General features: G+C 38.1%; 1 protein-coding gene across 1 annotated transcript in view; it reads right to left on the bottom strand.

The window, feature by feature from the left end:
* The window catches only part of Pex3 (peroxisomal biogenesis factor 3), a 31,176-nt gene that overhangs the window by 11,186 nt on the left and 2,604 nt on the right, over positions 1 to 17,386 (bottom strand). Inside the window, exons 2-7 of the mRNA XM_038338932.2 lie at positions 12,901 to 13,032; positions 9,937 to 10,018; positions 2,755 to 2,798; positions 1,054 to 1,178; positions 871 to 937; positions 734 to 788 (exon numbers count right to left, since the gene is read on the bottom strand). Of these exons, the coding sequence (XP_038194860.1) occupies positions 734 to 788; positions 871 to 937; positions 1,054 to 1,178; positions 2,755 to 2,798; positions 9,937 to 10,018; positions 12,901 to 13,032 (505 nt within the window). The remainder of the gene's footprint in view (positions 1 to 733; positions 789 to 870; positions 938 to 1,053; positions 1,179 to 2,754; positions 2,799 to 9,936; positions 10,019 to 12,900; positions 13,033 to 17,386) is intronic.

The following is a 17,386-nucleotide window of genomic DNA, read 5'->3' on the forward strand; positions in this document are numbered from 1 at the left end:
GAAGAGGACAGAGCTCCCTTCACAGCGCTCCTTTCTTAAGACGCTGGCATCTGAAACCCTGCTGCATTTAGTCAGAACTACTGAACTGGGAAGGACCGGGAAGCCAGCCGCCAGGTGAGGGCCATCACTACAGAGCTACAGTAAGCCTGTGCACAGATCTCACAAGAAAAGTCCTGTCATAATTACAGATCTTATTAGTGTAAGGGGGAGGTAGGCAGATTTTTAAATATTTTTCTTACTCTCATGACTCACTGTAATCCATTTGGAAATTAATAAACAACAAAATCTGAACCATATTCTTCAGGATGAAAAGGCTGACACTGCTAAGGCAGATCTGTAACAAATACACAGGGCTGGTGCCTGTATCCGATTACAAAGGATGTCACTATCTGGTCAGTCACCCAGCTCACTAGGGCAGTTTATCTTCTGTCCCCCTTTCCTCTGCACTACTGAGAAACGAATGCGAGACCTCAAGCATGCATGCAGAGCTAATGCTCTATGTAAGCCCACCCGGCCCCCACTTTTTTTCTTGTGTTTAAATTTGAAGACAGAGGCCATTAAGTTGTCTAGGCAGCCAGCCCTCAACTCTACCCAGCTAAGCCTGAGCCTGGGATTCCCCTGCTTCAGCCTCCTGAGGACGGGAAGATGGAACTGTGCCACCACAACCAGCTCTCCCTCTCAGTTCACTCACCAGAGTTGGGAAGTCAGAAGAGTCAAAGGAGAAACAGCTTACCTTCCTAAAATCCTCCATACAGCCTGCTTGATGACAGTGACCAGCTCCGTCAGGCCTATTGGAGGGAAAGCAGAGCCATGTTCCCTTAACACCGCCCACAACAATATAAACACACAAGCTGCCGACTGCGATCTTACCGTCTCCGAGGAGGTGTTGAATACTTGACAAATACTGCTGCTGAACATCCGGAGGAGCAAGAACCGTCTGCATGGAACAGAGGTGGAGTTAAAGGAGCTAAGCCTTTAAAGGAAAAGAGTCTTTAATATGCCAAAGAGTCAATGGTCAGTCAGGAAAGAGAAAGGCAAGTCTGGTAAACTTACAGTGCCATTTTTGCCAACTGTTGCATTATCCAGGTAAATATATCCACCAATTATGTTTAACTGGACTCGCAAAAGAACGACCAGCATACATGTGCTATATACAGCTACAATACTTCTTGTGAAACCTTCAGAGAGAAAAGAAATCCTTTGACATTGTTACTAAAACACCAACAAAAATATAAAATCATGACCTAACCCTATTACTACTTTTAATAAGCTGACTTTAGCAAATACATTTGTAAATGGAGCAAGTACAAAAATAGATCAATTTAAAAAACTTTATCTCCTCCCCAGCCTTTTTTTTTTTTTAAAGCAGGACCTTACTAAGTAGCCCTGGTTGGCCTTGAACTCAGGGTCCTCTTGTCTCAGCCTCCTAAGTGCTAGGATTTCAGGCTGGTGTCACTATGCTTGCCTACGTATGATTTCTCAATCGAAGTACTGCCCAATAAATGCTTATTAGTAAAAGAAATTGCAGGTTAGAAGCTGGGAGAGGAAAGCAAAGAAATTTGAGTATGCAACTCTGGTGGTCTAACTTCCTAGTGTTCACAAGGCCCTGGACCTATCTCGAGCATGGGCACAGGGTTGGAGCAAGGCAAAGTCAGACCTGACTAAGCTGTGTCTTCAGAACTCAGACGTCCAGAGAGCTGTCTTAGAGTTAAAGGAGGGATGAGCATGGAAGACTCCTGCTCTCAGTGTCAGGAAAAGGAAAAGAGGCCAGCAGAGAACCGGAGGAGTAGAGAGGACAGGGAAACAGGAAGAATTCGCCCCCAAGTGGCACAACACAGTGTTCAGTACAGAGAAGGGAGCACAGGTGTCCACTGTGCCAGGAAGTGTGGTGAGTCAATAGCTCCAGTGGATTGAACATCAGAGATTACTTCTGATGCCTATGGGGACTGCTTAGGTAGAAATAAGAGCAGAAATTAGGGTGCAGTATTAAAGAGTGAGTAGGAGAGAAAATGTGGAAATAGCTGCTCCCAGGGCATATGAGGAAGGGCAACAGCTGAAAGGAAATACAAGAACTCAAGAAGTTGGATTTGTCTTCCAATAGGTGAAGACTTAGGCACCATCACTCAGTAGAAATTCAGCTGAAATGAAGAATCAGGAGAGCTTGCTGGTATGAAGTTCTGATACATACATACACAGACACACACACACACACACACATATACACACACACACACACAAGATCCTAGGAATGTCCTTTGATTCAAATTTTTATCACTAATGAAATTTTGCATATAATAGCAAAGTAAAGTTGGCACTACTTGGGTTGGATAAAATTTTTTTTTAATACAACGTTAAAAATATAATACCTAACATAAGCACACTAATATCACCATCACACAATTAATATAGTCTAGAAACAGACTTTGATCTCTTTGCTTTATGAATATTTATATTTAAACCTGACTATTCGATGAGGTAGGAAAAGTAGAGTCATGTACATACTATGACACAAAAAGTTCCTGTTGCTGGGTGGTGGTGGCGCACGCCTTTAATCCCAGCACTCGGGAGGCAGAGGCAGGTGGATCTTTGTGAGTTTGAGGACAGCCTAGTCTACAAGAGCTAGCTCCAGGACAGGATCCAAAGCTACAGAAAAACCCTGTCTCAAAAAAAAAAAAAAAAAAAAAAAAAACAGAAAAAAAGTTCCTGTTATAAATACCTTAAGGATGTGTTATTACAAAAAATATGCAGGCTTACTTATTATCTTTAGGTCTTCCCATATTTCTAGCTTGTTTGAAGGCCTATAGAAAAAATCAGAAAATAATAATCAATATATGCAAATATAATTTTGAACTACACAGCTATATTCTCTTTAAAAATTAAAACAACACGTAAATACTGAAGAAACAAAGCCCATAAGATAGCAAAAGTACGATTCTTTTAAGCAATGCTAACAATCTCTTTTACCAGTGTACATTCTTCCAATCCCTTTCCTCTGAGCACATGCATGGAAATATACAAACAGTAAAGAAAACCAGGAAGTTTCTTCCCTCTGCTTATGTTACACATAATCAAGTAGATTCTGTGATCATTCAAATGTAAGCACCACTGTTTTGCTGCTTTGCAGCTTCATTATAAGCACATGAATTGACAGGCATATTTGATATGCAACAAACTGAAGTTATTTTCCCTCTTGCTGTTGAAATCACCACTGGAGGGCTACTTAGGCTGGCTTTTAAAACATTTGGCATGAGCCCACTACTCTTTACTTTTTAAAAAGGAAAGATGTCCTGAGTTAATCCTGTTCTAAGCTTGCTGCAGATCTGAAACTATGCATTTCTTTAAGAGTCCTGGTTTGTCACGGTGGGAAAAGTTAGAGACTACATGACTCCTGGGTCAGGTATTATTTCTCAACGTTTTCAGTGTGCTCAGCTGGTGCTATGGCTTGGCTTACTGTCCTCTCCAACGATTGTATATGAAAGGCTTGGCAGTCAGGCTACATAACTGGGAAGTAGAAAAACCTTTAAGAGTTGGAGGTTACAGGGAAGTTCTAGGTCATTAAAGACAGGCCTACCAGGGGACATGGAGACCCTGGAACATCTAGTATTATTCTTCTTGCATTTTTGGTCATTAGGTGGCAGCTTGCTGGCCCACAACTGCCATCAGAGACCCAGCACAGCAGATCTGCCTAATCTGGACTGGAACTTTAAATATTACAAACCACAACAATCCCTTTGCAGGAATTTTACTGTAAGTGAAAACTGATGGATAAGCTGTTCACACACACACACACACACACACACACACACGTTGACAGAGGTTTCTGTCCCACCCGGTCCCACAGCCATTCAGTCCCAAAGAAACACACAGAGGTCCTTATTAATCATAAACTGATTGACCTAATCAATCAGGCTTTCTTATTAACTAACTTTAATATCATACATTAGCCCATTATTCTTGTCTGTGTTAGTCACGTGCTTGGTACCTTTTATCAGCGGGGCATTCTCATTTTGCTTCCTCTGTGTCTGTGTGACGACTGCAGAATGAGCCTTTTCTCTTCCCAGAATTCTCCTGTTCTGGTCGTCCTACCTATACTTCCTGCCTGGCTACTGGTCAATCAGCATTTTATTAAAATACAAGTAACAAATCTTTACAGGGTACAGGACCATTGTTCCACAGCACTTCCCCCTCCCCTTTTTTCAAAATTCAAAACAAGAACTCTGAATCCAATCTCATTGTTTAGCTTTCTTCCTGACCATTATCAATATCAACTTGCAATGAACATTCCAAACAAAGAAAAACATCCATAATCCATTTTGGCGGGGGGGGGGGGGGCGAATAAGGGCATAGTTTTCCAAGCTACTTCCTGCTGATTGGGGGTGCTGATAATCTTACAGGAACCTAAAAAAAAATTTTGATCATCTCAGCCAGCAGTGTTGAGGCTGTTCTGGATATAGAACACAGACATCTGGGCCATCTGCTCCTATTGGAGATTTCTCAGGCGGTCTTCCTTGATCAAATCTGATTTTTCTTAGCTCAGAAGGAATCCACAGCCTCTCATTTCCTATGGCAACAAAAGCAAAACCTCTTCTCCAAAGTAATATACCTTTTCACTTAAATTTTGTTTGAAGCCAAGGCATTTTCAAAATATATGTGTTGGATTAATCTATCAGCATTTATAATCAAATGTCTTTTTAGCAGCTTTTGCTCCTTCCTCAGCCATTAAACAATTTAACATATAGTATCCAGACTCTGTGTATTTTTCATCTTTATATGGCTTTATTTTAAACTCTATTTCTTTTAATTTTAATATTTGGTTTTTTGAGACTAGGTTTCCGTGTGTATCTTTAGCTGTCCTGGCACTCACTCTGTAGACCAAGTTGTCCTTGAACTCACAGAGATCTGCCTGCTTCTGCCTCCCAAGTGCTGGGATTAAAGGTGTGCGCCACCACATCCAGTTTCTCTCTCCTCTCTCTCTCCTCTCTCTCTCTCTCTCTCTCTCTCTCTCTCTCTGTCTGTCTGTCTGTCTGGCCATCCATCCATATACAAACATATTAGGACTTTATCCTTTTTCTTTTCTCTCCCAAGCCTACATATATTTTTAAACACACCCTAAACCATTTAGGGGCTTTTTTCATTTGCATCTGTCTTTACTGTATATTTCTCTTTTTCTGACCACATGAGTCTTTAATTTGCTAAGCGATATGGCTAGGATTAAAGCTGTGGCTTTGCTGGATGGATCCACCCATTCCTTAGTTTTCTGAGAGTCTAGCCTCATGGCAGAGGTACTGGCTGGGGCCATGTTTATTGCCACAACTCTTATGGAGTTTCAAGGTCCCTGGTGCCACCAAAATGCATGCTGTTGGCTAGTCATACAGACTTTTTAAGTGGTTTGTGGTAGAGCCTCTTAAAAAAGTTGCAAGGTGTTTGCAGCTAAAGTGATGCCTCTCTTTAATGAGAAGCATTTGCCTCTAGTAAATAAAGCCCACCTGAGAAAATGCTGCTACCAAGAAGCTATGCTTAACTCTGTTCTTTTTGTGTTTAGAATTCCTTCCAAAAATCTCTCAGGTTTTAAGAGAATTCAGTTGTCCACATTATGGGCATTTGTTGACTGTTTTGAAAAAAAAGTTGGGGGGTGCTGTGGGACAATGGTCTTGTATCCTGTAAAGATCTGTTACTTGTATTTTAATAAAGCGCTGATTGGCCAGTAGCCAGGCAGGAAGTATAGGTGGGGCAACCAGAACAGGAGAATTCTGGGAAGAGGAAAGTGTCAGTCTCAAGTCAGAGGAAGCAAGATGAGATTGCCTTGCTGATAAAAAGTTCCAAGTCATGCGGCTAATATAGACAAGAATACTGGGCTAATTTAAGATTTAAGAGTTAATAAGAAGCCTAAGCTATTAGGCCAAGCAGTTTATGATTAATTTAGACCCCTGTGTGTTTCTTTGGGACTGAATGACTGCGAGACTAGGCGCAACAGAAACCTCTGCCAACATATATTATTTATACACATTTATTTATTTTTATTTATTTATTTATTTATTAATTATGTATACAATATTCTGTCTGTATGTCTGCAGGTCAGAAGAGGGCACCAGACCTCATTACAGATGGTTGTGAGCCACCATGTGATTGCTGGGAATTGAACTCAGGCCCTTTAGGAAGAGCAGGCAGTTGCTCTTAACCACTGAGCCATCTCTCCAGCCCTATACACACATATTTAAAGATAAATTATACCACAAGCTTATAGTTTAAGTCAAAGTTGACTTTTTAAGATGTTAGCTTAATTTTATTCATCTTATATAAGCATCTGTTTTGGCCCACACTAGAAATCAGTGAAAACAACATAGTTATTAATCTGCTTCAACCCTCAGTTCAAGAATAGAGGCCTTGAAATAGTGTTTCAATATTCAAAAGGGGTTAGAGTAATTAAGTTCTAGGTAACAGGAGTATTTATTCCACTAAGGACATTTAATTAAATTTCTGATTTAAAGACACTTAATACAGTTTCTGTCTTTGTGGTTATACCACCAACTAGAAAACATTTAGGTTATTTATTTTACTATAAATATTTGATATCACTTAAAAATTAAATATAGTTATAATTACAGAAAACAGGGTTATAAAGTCAAACTGATACAACCTTGTATGTTGAGTATCATTTTTCTCTCCCTATTCACAGGTGATTTAAATATGCTTTCTTCTACTGTATTGCTTTATATAAGCATGTATGTATTATTCAACACATTTCAATAAATAAATTGTTCTTTAAATAAATGCAGACATACTACATACTTTATTTTCTTAAAAATAAGATAGCAACATATCCAGGAGATTAGTCCATAGTAGCAAAAAGGCATATTTGTTTAAAAACATATTTATGGGCCAGCAAAATTGTTCAGTGGGTGTTAGGTACCTGCTCCTAAGTTTGATGATTTTGAATTTGTTTTCAGAACTAACACAGTAAAAGGAGAGAGCCAACTCCTGAAAATTATCCTTCAACACACAAAATAAATAAGTAAAATGCAATAAAAATAATAGAGTATTTAAATGCGGTATAGCACTGGAAAGCGTGACTGTGCTATGTAGATAAAATGCAGTGTTTTCCAGAGCACCTGTTTCAAAGGACTGAGATTTTTACTATTCTCAATTTATCATAAATATTTTTACAAAATATAATAAATATTATTTAGTAGAACACAAAGATATAAAACACAAGCCAATTATCCTTATTATAACTGGACATAAATTTGTGTTTCAATAAGAAACTGAGCTACGGGGTGGAGAGATGGCTCAGAGGATCAGAAAAAATACTACTGTTCTTGAGGACCTAAGTTTGGTTCTTGGTACCCTCATCACTGGGTGGCCTGTAACTCCAGTGGCATCAGATGTCTCCAGACTCCACAAGCACCAGTATTCACATGTGTGTGTGTGTGTGCGTGCGTGCACAAATAACCTTAAAAATTCAGAGTTAGTATTACAATCGAAGCTGAGCCTCTATACAAGACAGGATGACTTAATAGCAGCAATCTGTAAAACAACAAACTGAAGTCATACTTGCTAAACCATACTTCATTTGGGGGAATCTGGTGGGTGAGAACAGAGTGAGCAACCCAGTAGCGCCTGTGTGTTGGCAATCACCCTAAGACTGTATCTGTACTTTTAAGCCCAGTGGTAGAAAGAACCCTTGCCTATCATGTACGCGGTCCTGGTTCAGACCCCAGGATTACAAAACAACAAAACAAAAATGTGCACACACACACGCACACACTCATAATTATCTTTTTAAGAAATCCTGATTTCAAATCGCGTAGGACAGGGAAAGTACTTTCTATGTAGTTTCTGTTCAGAGGGACTCTTCAAGTAGAGATCTAGTCCAAGTTAAAAACAACTCGACCTTTCAGTGTTACTAAAATATCTACCTAAAACTTTGGCCAATGTATGATAAATCATGCTGCTGCTTGTGATAAGGGCGTGTAAGAGTCTCTGCCATTGGTGGTTCTTTACTGCTACCACGCACCTGTCGACACAAAGCTATCAGGTCATTTGTTCATCTTTTATCAGTTATGAACAAACTAGTCTAAAAAGAAGACCAACTTGCTTGGCAGGTTTATATGAAATCAGAGATGACTGGATTCTAATATAAAAAAACCATTGAATTGTAGATTTTGTTAGTCCCTTTTAAATTTTTTCTTGTGTATTGAGTCAAGTTTTCATATTGTCTTGAAAAGCCAATCTTTTTCTAAACTTCTACATTCTCTTTTAGTGTTTGTTTTAACCATGGAATTAACATTTTTGAATTGCCCTATATTTAACCCATTTCCCCCTTTAGGCTATCAATTCAACCTTAAACTTAGAAGTATTTTATTACGTTTTTATTCGTCTGCTTCTTGGTGTTAGAGATTGAGTTGAGGGCCTTAAGAATGCTAAGCGTAGACTCTACCAATGAGCTGTACACCGAGGCCCTATCTCAATCAGTGAGAATCCTTCTAAGCATTTAGAATGGAGGGCTTTATGGGAAACAAGCTTGCCAAGGGGGAGGAACACCAACACGTTTATTATAACTGTTATCTATCCATCTATTTTTTTTAAAAAAATAAAAGTCCTATTCACTTAATTTGTCTTTGCTTCCTAAATAAGATTCAAGGTTATGGCAACTAAAATCTACTTTTTGTCCTTTACTATGCTCATGCGAGTAGTGACTAGATATTTATTTGAGATTAATTTGTCCATATATGCCTTCCTGTGTAATTATACAGATTACTTTGTAAGTCACATTTTACACCTATAAAGCAGAGATGAAATTCAGTCTCCTTCTGAGAATGACACTCAGCTGCCACTGGTATTCTATTTTAACCAGATAGAAAGTTTTAGCATCCGTTCACTGTTACTTTGGGACTGTAGCTCACTGACAAAGTGTGTGCTTATGTGCTGAGGCTGTAGGTCCACTCACCAGGACTAGAAAAGAAACAAGAAAACAAATTTGTCAAGTTTGTTGTCAACCTGTCCGAGTATTAAGTTTCTGTTTGCAAGGTACAGATGATAACGTCTGCCTCACAGATGCATTATGAAACTGCATGAGAGCATGCAAGTGTGGAAGGCACCTAGCGCCAGGGCTGCCACAGCCTCTGGACAGCACTTCTTCCCCACGACTATATGGAGGCTCAGTACAGCCAAGCAGATGTTCACATTAACCTCGTTACTAAGACTGACTTTGGGGTGTAACTCAATGGTCAGCATGCACTTAACGTGTACAGGCTGCTGGGTGTGGGTCTCACTTGTGTCTCGCCCCTCCTCTCTCCTTTCTCCCTCCTCTGTCTCTCTCTTCCTCCTCCTCTCCTTCAGTCACAAAATTTGCTTAGTGAAATCATCACTGCCCATATTTTGCTCATCAAAGTAAGTAGCTATTTGTTTTCCAGAAGTCTCCTCAAACTAATAACTTCTAATGCCTGTGTGCATATCACATGCTACATACTAGGTCATAAATGTGGGCAATGCTTTCTACTGCCATAATAATTTGTCAGCATTGCACTTCATGTTTTATATATCAATTTGTCAGTTACTTATAAATCTATGTGCCTTATCGAAAACAGTCTACTATATTCCTAAGCATGTTATTAACCATAATTTTATTAGCTTTACATTTCTTGTGCAGGACTATATTCTATAAACACTCAATAAGTAAGCTGCTGAATAATGTAAAAATTATATAAAATATTCATATAAAACAATACATACTGTTGTTCATATGATTTGTATAATGAGGCAGAGCTAAAATAAAGTTAAATATTGATTAAGTATTATAAGCATTTATTTTTTTAAACTGAGCCTATGCAAGTTTTAACTAAAAAGTAAGGAAACGATCACTTATTAAAAGTATTTATTTCATTCTGTAAACTTTGACTGCATTCCAATAAGGCAAAGAACATAACTTGCTTTTACCTGCTTTTCAACAAGGCTGTTAGACTCTCAGAATTGAGTTGCTGCATCAAGGCCTCTCTCAGAGTTGGCAGCATGGACAGCACTGTAACACAGACAGAAATGACACTCACAGATGACATGAACACACTCATTGAGATATCTGTATGTTTTAAGCTGTATGATAAAATAGTGGCAACAGGAGTTGGGAGGAACCGTCCAGGTTAAAGAATTCCAATTAATTATGTAAAACTAATAAAGCAAGCATTTACTTGCATTCCCACAACAACACTTTATCATAGCCAGAACAATGTAAACAAGAACACGCAGAAGACAGGAAGGGAAAATCTTCCTAACTGTTACAGTGGGGATGTCTGGATGATGGTCTATGGACAGCTCCTTTTCCTTCTTTCCTATACTCAAAATTCTCAATGGTAAGTTTACTTCTGGTATAATGGAAGTGATCAAAGCCAAGGTTTTTATATTCATATCCTTTGTTTCAAATACCTAATTCTAGAAAAATATTATTTGTTAAATACAACAAGACTATATTAATTATAATATATGTAAAGGTGCATTTATCTACCCACTGAGTGCTCCAGAGTTTCAGTTTCAGTTTTGCTAATTGCTGTGGTATTATCTATCATTGCCAGGAATAATATGAAGACAAAAGGAGATACAGAACTCTATGGGGAGAGTATACACTAAAGTCACAGGTCTACTGGGCCTCTACATGTAGCATAAGAAATGCACACACAGAAATTAAGAGGAACTTTTAGCACGAGACTGGGATGATTAAAAAAAAAATCAAGAGATTACAAATACCACCTTCTAGAAGGTAAAACTTGGATATACAACAATTTTTCTTTTCTTTTCCTCCTCCTTCTTTTTTTTTTTTTTTGAGACAGGGTTTCTCTGTTGCTTTGAAGCCTGTCCTGGAACTAGCTCTTGTAGACCAGGATGGCCTTGAACTCACAGAGATCTGCCTGCCTCTGCCTCCTGAGTGCTGGGATTAAAGGCATGCGCTACAACTGCCTAGCATAATTTTTCTTTTTTGATGAGACAAGAAAATCCATTCTTACATAGGAAATTTCAGGCTCTATACTGCTCAATATTGTACTTTAATCTTGCACACTCTATAGTTTCGGTAAATGTCCTCAACCTGCATGTTTAGATCTTCTTATATTGTTGAGATTGTTAGCTAAAAAAGTGTTTCAGAATCCGAGTATCTTGGCTCTGTGTAGGTGGTACATAAGTCTACTCTGAATGGTTAGCCCCCTGTATCGGTAGACTTTGCACCTATAGATTCAAACAACTGCAGATCAAAATGTTCAAAAACTGTGTCTGTACTAAACATGTACCTGTCAAGCTGAGATATATTTTGAGATCCCAAGAGTGACCTTTTACCATCTTATGAAAAATTGCATAATAATCTCAGACTATTAATATTCTCTAAAAATTCACGGAAATGTCCTTAGCAGTACCAGCTAGTTCAATGAGATCTGTGAGATCATAATTTGCTGAGGACCCATGTGCCAAGCACTTTAAGTCCATTAACTTGTGATTTCCTCATTTTTCTTTTTAAAGCAGGGACATGCTATATGGCATTGACTGGTCTAAAATTTGCTAGGTAGACGAGCAAACTTGAAACAATCCTCCTGCCTCAGGATCCCAAGTACTAGGATGTGAATTCAATTCAGAGCTTCATGCATGTATTGGGGCACTTTCACCAACTACAAAACGTACCCGGTCCCTCACAAACCATTTCTGAAATAAGTTTAAGATTGGGGTTTTATATAGAAAGAGCTGATGTTTAGCTTAGCTCACAGAACACAGATGATACAAATTTGAAATTAGGCCAGCTCAGCCCCTCCCTAGAGCTGTCATCCTGGCTGTGCATGTGAGAGCTGTCATTACAGACAAGATTTCTGACTAGGGTTTCACAGAATGGAAGCATATGGTTAGATAGGATTACTTCAAATAGAAAACACACATGGCTGTGAACTATCTCTTCTTTTTGATCTTAGCTTCTCTATCTATGAAATGAGGCAAGTGAGCTAGCAATAAAGTCCTTTTAAATCTAGAGAAAAGTCCTACATGTAAGCCGAACAAGAAGCACTTAGCTTGCCTGGTAAATTCTTTTTAAATTAGTTATTTTTAAAGGAAATGTTAGAGAAAAAAAATGAGCTTTAAACAGTGAAAAGAACAGGCTTGACATACAACTGAAAATCTAGTTTTCAACTCGTAGTTTTCTAACTGGTGTAATGCTCTTGATCTCTCCAAATATGAGCAGGCTGCTTTTATTGTGCCATTTTCCCAGTAGGTTTCTAGCTCTGGTAGTTACATTATTACCATTAATTAAGTGATTGAGCAGACGCCATTATGTAATACCCACATCCTGCAGTGTCCTGCTGCAAATGTAACAGACTTATGACTCCTTGCTGCGACCTTCGAGGCCATGCGGGTCTGGCCTATCTCTGGAGCTCTGTTTCCTTGCACCCATCCATTCCAGTGCTTGTGTGCTGTTTCTCCAATGTCACAAGCATGTTCTCGTCTGGGGCATTTGCTCTCTCTATTGTACTGTGAGTCTTCTCTACACACAACATCTGGTCAGAGGCATGAGCCCCTGACAACACTTTTCAGACAGGTGTCTACTCTTCAAAGTTTACTTCCCTTACTGGATCCACCACTAGCTAAGGTTATTTATTTGCTGTGCTTACCTTCTTTTCACCAGAACATACACCTTAGAGGTCAGGGAATTTTACTTTAATGCCTACTTCCTCAGAGGGAGGCACCACAAATATCTGCTGAATGAATAAATGGGTATTGATGCTGTTTTTAAAAATTCACATTGAAATGTTATGTCTCTGTTAATAGAATTAAAAGGATTTAGCATCTTTTCTTTGTCTTTCCCATAACTGAAAATATGTGCACTAATACAAACCAACAAACACTTTTCCACATAAATACATCTATATCTCTGCTTACCTGTCATGTTGCAAGTCCTCTGGTTACTTTCAAAATGATACTGTCGCCGAGCTTGGGCAATGTATTCTGCAGCTTCTCTTTCTTGTATTTCTCTAATTTTTTTCTGTCCATATTTTCCCAGGATATATACTCCTAAAATCATTAACAAACATACTAGTATATTAATTAGAGTACTAAAAATCCCAACTAATTTTTTAGGCATTTTTGATTAAATTATAAGGTTTATATTAGAGACAATATTACAGCTCCTAAAAAACTTTTATTAAAGAATTGAAAACGGAAAGGAGACTGCATATTTTACCTTCTTATTTATTTTATACATATAAATTGTATTTTAATATGGCCAGCAACAAGAGAAGTGATTGGCAGACAAGAAGGAGAAAGGCACTGAATTTATGAAGTCTGGCAGCATCTTTAATTGCTAACTGGAGATATTCTAAATATCCAGCAACAGAGAGTTATTTAAATAAATTATGATCTGTCCACATAATGGTATCTTATGTAGCTATTAAAAACCACATTGCTAAATAGTTAATGACTGAGGAAATATCTACCTTACATTATTAGGTGATAAAAGAACATCCAGGAAGTTTGTATTATAATGGAAAAGAAACAGATAAGCACATGGATTTAACTTCTAAAGTAAAGTAAACTGTAATAATTGTGGTTTCTCACTTTTGTTTGCTTTTCTCTATTTTCCATATTTTCTTCAATGAACAAATAATTTTAAAAGTCTCTATAATAAGAGATTTAAAGGAATGAGAGAAAGGTATATAGTTGGGAAGTCATGTATTTATGCACCCATTTATTAGAAAAAAACTGAGAAAAAGAGACTATAACTGATATCATCTAAAAATTACTCAGTATAAGAGAGCAGGAGGACAGCATCATAACACAAAAATGTAAGCTATGGCAGTATCTTGTAGTCTTTAGCACATGCAAGCATAGGTGATACAATATAAATGGGTACATGCTTATTTATATGTACGATGAGCGGCCATTGATTTTCTTAACTGGGAATATGATGAACACCTAGTGTTAAAATTTGATCAACTCTACATATGTATACAATGCATTGAGATCACAGCCACCACTACCCCATTACCCACTCTTACTTCCCACCCACTCACTCCCCTCCCTCTCCTGGATATCTACTTATTTTCCCCAGCAGTCCCCCATACCAGACGGTCTGGTTTAACTGACCATCTCTAGTTAGCATCAGATATTTTGCTAAGTAGTACAATGAACAGCAGAACTGGATTTTCATGGAATACATAAGTAGGTGTTCTAGACACAGGATTAGCTGAAATAATTTAGAACCATTTCTGTGAACATGCAGGCCTTTCTCCCCCAGGATGGCTTAACCTGGAACCCAGAAATGCCTTCCAAGACAAATGAGTTATAGCAACAATAGTGTTGCCTTTGTTTTACGTACATGATTTTGCCACAGTGCCAAAGAAGAACAGAACTCAGCAACCTTATAGAGCAGGCTGTGCTACTGTTTCATCTTTGTTTGCTAATGGATGCCTGTGTGTGTGCCAGAACTTGATTTCATTATAATCTGGCATCAAGGGTAAAGGGGACTAACCATTTCTCATTTATCTCTACTGTTTGTAGCTCACAGTATCTAATAAAGGGCCTCCGGAATTATGTATGACCTAGGTAGCTGGATTTGTTTCTCACAATCAGGAACTGCAAAACAAACACATCCTAAATTATTTTCACTAAGATAGATGTTGTGATGCTCTAAGATTCACATATCCTTAGATGGTTCCATAAAATTGTGTGCTAAATAGAAACAGTGTACAATTATTGTTAGTATGTGTATAAATACAGGCATGCTCATTAAGCTTGAAGAGAAAAGAAATTAATAAAAGCTGCTCAATGGTTGCGTCTTCTGTAACATCATAGCAGGACGGACACAATATAATTAGAATAGGAGTGACACGGTGGCTCACACCCGTAGTTCCAGCTGAAGCAGGGGTGTCACCATTCTGAGGGCAGCCTGGGATGTTCTGTGAGAACCTATTCCCCTCTCCCCACTAAAATCCCAAAAGAACGAAGAAACTGACTTATATTTAGCAAAGTGACCCTCCAACAGGCAATTCTAGTGCAACTAGTTCTGAATGCAATGCTTGTAGCTTATCTCCATAACACATTACTGAAGTTACATACACAATGATTATCTCTCAAGTTATATTGTAAACTGATTGTTGATGTGACATTCTTTGCATAGATCATAATTTTTCTGGAACAGTGGTAAATTTGATTGTCATGTGTATTTTCTTGGGGAGATGGCCTGTCTCTTTCATCATATTCTTAATAAAGCTTATTTAAAAAAATAAAGCCTTAGGAATTCTGTATTTACTTGGAAAGTGCAGTATACTCTAGCTAAAGCTAAAAAGGGAAATGATTTGCTACAGGTTGAATTTATCCTCCCTCTTTGCACCAGATTAGTATATTGACAGCTAAGCACCTTAGAATGTGAGGTCAATACAAAGTGAGATCAATGGGCCCCAAACCAACATGACCAGTGTCCTGTAAAGAAAGTGAAATTTAGACAGATAGGCACAGAGAGAAGGTAATGGAAGGCTCCTAGAGGCTCTCTGTGGCTTTATGGCAGTCAGACTTCTGTTGTAGAAGACTGTGGAAACAAGATGACCACATGACAGAAGGAACACCCTCTGCTGACACCCTGATAGTGGACTATTAACTTTCAAAACTGTAAGATAAATTTCGGTTTCTTAAGGTACTCATCCTGAAGGTCTTCACTCTGGAATCCCTAGAAAAGTCACACGTGAAATTGGGCTTAAGCCCTAGACCCACTGTTTTCTTTGAGCCAGCACTAATATTGATTCCTATTCAAGGTCTAGCTCACTTGGATCCCATATACAAAATCCACACATTGACTTTTTCAGATCTGTTTCTCTAGAAAATATTAGTGAAAGAAAACATATCATTAGTTAAGCTATAATACTCAGGCCTATATATACGTCACTGGCAGCCTGACTCTTGAACTAGAAAATGACAGCAAGCGAGGGGATTTGGAGCAGGTGACTTTTTCTCTTGGGCACACATCTGTGTAAAATCAAGTAGTTTCAGATTTCCTCTGTAACTATGACCTTCTTTATTAGCAATGAAAATATCTATTAAATGCCCCCAAAATATGTGAAAATGTTTTGACATTTCCTTTCATGGCTAGTAAAGCAAAAATATCGTCTAGTCTTTGTATAAATCATCTGTTTTAAAACCACCTCTTAGTCTTGTCTTTCAGGATAAAAATTACTACAGCACAATTATTTTCTATAACAATCTGAAAATAATTAACCAATATCACTTCTAACTTGGCAGGTCCCCAAGTTCCGATGTTTTGGTTCTATTTCACTGTTTTTGTCCAGTGCTGACTAATGACTCTGTTCATGGCAGGCAGTGCTGTGCCACCTGTGACATCTCCCAGTGCCTCTAGTATGAGGCATTCTTGAACTGTACCACATCTCAAGAACTAGAATCTGAAGGACAGGTTCTATATTTTTCCGAATTCCTTCAATGGTTTCATCCATAGTAAGGTCTGAGAAGTAACCACACACACAATCCTGCCTACAGTATACACAGTGGCATAGTTAGGAAGGCTTTCCACACTTCATACTGCTTTTGCTTATTTCTATCCCTATTTTCCAGACTAGACCATGAGTTCCTCAAAATCAGAAATGCTGTCTTATTCCTTGTACAGTCAGAGCCCAGTATAATTAGAGTAGGCCTTACTCTTATTCAAATGTTGAGTAAATAAATGACAAAAAATAAGAAAAAGAAAACCAAAACCCAAAGAGGTTAAAAATTACAAGGCTTAAGATACAGCTCAGTGTTCTGTGCTTTTTTTTCTTTTTCTTTTTAAATCAGTAAGACAATAAATATGTATCTAGCTCCTTTGGTCTCTAATACTTTCTCTTGTACAATGGTTTTCAAAGTATAGTCTGAACATCCCTGGAGTCGGTTTAGGCATCTTTAAGGTCCACAATATTTTTGTCATACTAAAATGCTGACTGTCACTGGCATTCTACACTCTTTTCCTGATGGGGAGAATTTAGAAGCTAATTAATGGGTGGTTTCACACATGACTGATTACAGAAGGTACGCAAATTTATTTTGCAGCTAAGCCAAACTAAATAAGGAGTTTTGTAATTGTAAAGCAATACCATTCTTATCCGTGAAGATGTCTTATGCTAATATTTAACATGTTTATTATTGTTGTCACAAATGGGCTAATAATTACTTTAAAACCATCTTATATTTGATGTTAAAACTGTTAATAGATACAGAACTTAGGTATCTTGGAAAGGGGCTTAGTTTCTAAGAGTACAAAGATTTCCCATCAAACAGTTTGAAAACCACTGCTCTTGGCCTGGCTCAAATGATCAAACTGCATAGACAGACATGAAGCAATTATCATCCAAAATACAGGGAAATAGAAATTCTAACTTTTGAAGCC

This window comes from Arvicola amphibius, chromosome 8, assembly GCF_903992535.2.
Source record: "Arvicola amphibius chromosome 8, mArvAmp1.2, whole genome shotgun sequence".
Lineage (NCBI taxonomy): Eukaryota > Metazoa > Chordata > Mammalia > Rodentia > Cricetidae > Arvicola > Arvicola amphibius.